This window comes from Hipposideros armiger, unplaced genomic scaffold (assembly GCF_001890085.2).
Source record: "Hipposideros armiger isolate ML-2016 unplaced genomic scaffold, ASM189008v1 scaffold_1702, whole genome shotgun sequence".
NCBI classification, from domain to species: domain Eukaryota; kingdom Metazoa; phylum Chordata; class Mammalia; order Chiroptera; family Hipposideridae; genus Hipposideros; species Hipposideros armiger.
In genome coordinates, this window is record NW_017733052.1 from 19,098 (window position 1) to 21,082 (window position 1,985).

At 38.9% G+C, this 1,985-nt stretch overlaps 1 protein-coding gene across 1 annotated transcript; it reads left to right on the forward strand.

The window, feature by feature from the left end:
* Nucleotides 1-338: 338 nt before the first annotated feature.
* Nucleotides 339-1,520, forward strand: MC2R (melanocortin 2 receptor). The gene has a single exon (XM_019634491.1). The coding sequence runs from the start codon at nucleotides 459-461 to the stop codon at nucleotides 1,350-1,352; it is 894 nt and encodes a 297-aa protein (XP_019490036.1). The 5' UTR covers nucleotides 339-458; the 3' UTR covers nucleotides 1,353-1,520.
* The last annotated feature ends 465 nt before the right edge of the window (nucleotides 1,521-1,985 follow it).

Here is a 1,985-nt window from a genome sequence, read left to right on the forward strand (position 1 = left end):
TGTGTTTTCTTATTTCTACACATGCCTTTACTTTCTTTTACTTCTTTTTTCATTCTAATCTATCCCACATACAATTTGGTTCATGAGAAGAATGGGGGAGGAAAAGGAGACAGGACAAAGGATAATCTTTATTTTTATCTCTGGACTCAAAATTCCACCAAAGATATTTGTCACCAAGCAGTTTAGATGAGGGTCCAGTAAATTGTTTTATTTAAATGATTATACCATTATATTTCATTGAGGCAATAGAGCGTTCTTAAAGTTAACATGGCTTGTTTTTATTTTGTAGTCTATTTTGCAATTGATGTTTATATATATATTTCTTTTTTCTTAGGTGACAGTGTGGGTTTTACCTCAGATCTCCTATAAGTACTACAAAGAAGAAAATATTCTGAAGAATTAGTTAAGTTTACTGTCAAGTCCAAGTAACATTCCTGACTTCAACACAAGCAGGAAAAATGAAGCACATAATCAATCTATATGAAAACACCAACAATACAGCAAGAAATAATTCAGACTGCCCTCATGTGGTTTTGCCAGAAGAGATATTTTTCATAATATCCATCATCGGGGTTTTGGAGAATCTGATTGTCCTTCTGGCTGTGATTAAGAATAAGAATCTCCAGGCGCCCATGTACTTTTTCATTTGCAGTTTAGCTATTTCCGATATGTTGGGCAGCCTGTATAAGATTTTGGAAAATATCCTGATCATGTTCAGAAACATGGGTTATCTCAAGCCTCGTGGCAATTTTGAAACCACAGCCGATGACATTATTGACTCCCTGTTCATCCTCTCCCTACTTGGCTCCATTTTTAGTCTGTCTGTGATTGCTGCTGACCGCTACATCACAATTTTCCATGCTCTGCAGTACCACAGCATTGTGACCATGCGCCGCGCCATTGTGGTCCTGATGGTCATCTGGATATGCTGCATATGCAGTGGCATCACCATGGTGATCTTCTCCCATCACATCCCCACAGTGATCACCTTCACATCGCTGTTCCCTCTGATGTTGGTCTTTATCCTATGCCTCTATGTGCACATGTTCTTGCTGGCCCGTTCCCATGCCAGAAAGATCTCAACACTTTCCAGAGCCAACATGAAAGGGGCCATCACATTGACAATCCTGCTCGGGGTCTTCATCTTCTGTTGGGCCCCCTTTGTCCTTCATGTTCTCTTAATGACATTCTGCCCAAATAACCCTTACTGTGCCTGCTACATGTCCCTCTTCCAAGTGAATGGCATGTTAATCATGTGCAATGCTGTCATTGACCCTTTTATATATGCCTTCCGGAGCCCAGAGCTCAGGGAAGCATTCAAAAAGATGATCTTCTGCAACAGCTACCAGTAGAATTATTGGTCCCTGATTTTAGGATCCATGGTGATAATATTGTCAAGTGACAGAATAACATGACATACCAACAAATACCAATGCTCCCAACTACTCTTTTCCTTCCCTAGTGTGCATGAGGATTATCCCATTTACTAATATTTGTAATAGTTTAGTTCTATGTGAACAGTCATGCTATAGTATAACTTGTATAGCTAGAGAGATAAAATAATGTATTAAAAAGAAAGAAAGAATACAAACCACATACAGCAATATAAATTTGAGAGGTTTGGGCTAAGGCAAAAACTTGTTCTTTTATAGATATCTAGCAAGCCTATAGATATCTAGTGGCCTTTCCAGGCTAGACACAACTATAACTGATTTCTAGAAGTTAAAGTACTAGGACAAGTACTCAGGCCAGAAACTTTATAAGTTAAAAATGCCAATAAATTGCTGCAGCTGAATTTGCCTGTTCCACACTGCCATACAGAATCCCTGCTCTCCCTCCTTCCTGCCTGCCTGGTTTATTGTATGCCATCCCAAATCTTTTTGGAAGCAGGCAGGGTATAAATTATAAATGTTAAATAACTCTTTGAGATTTCAAGAATAAAGGAACCTTCTCTTTCAGTCTTCTTTGCTCACTCAGTATCCCAC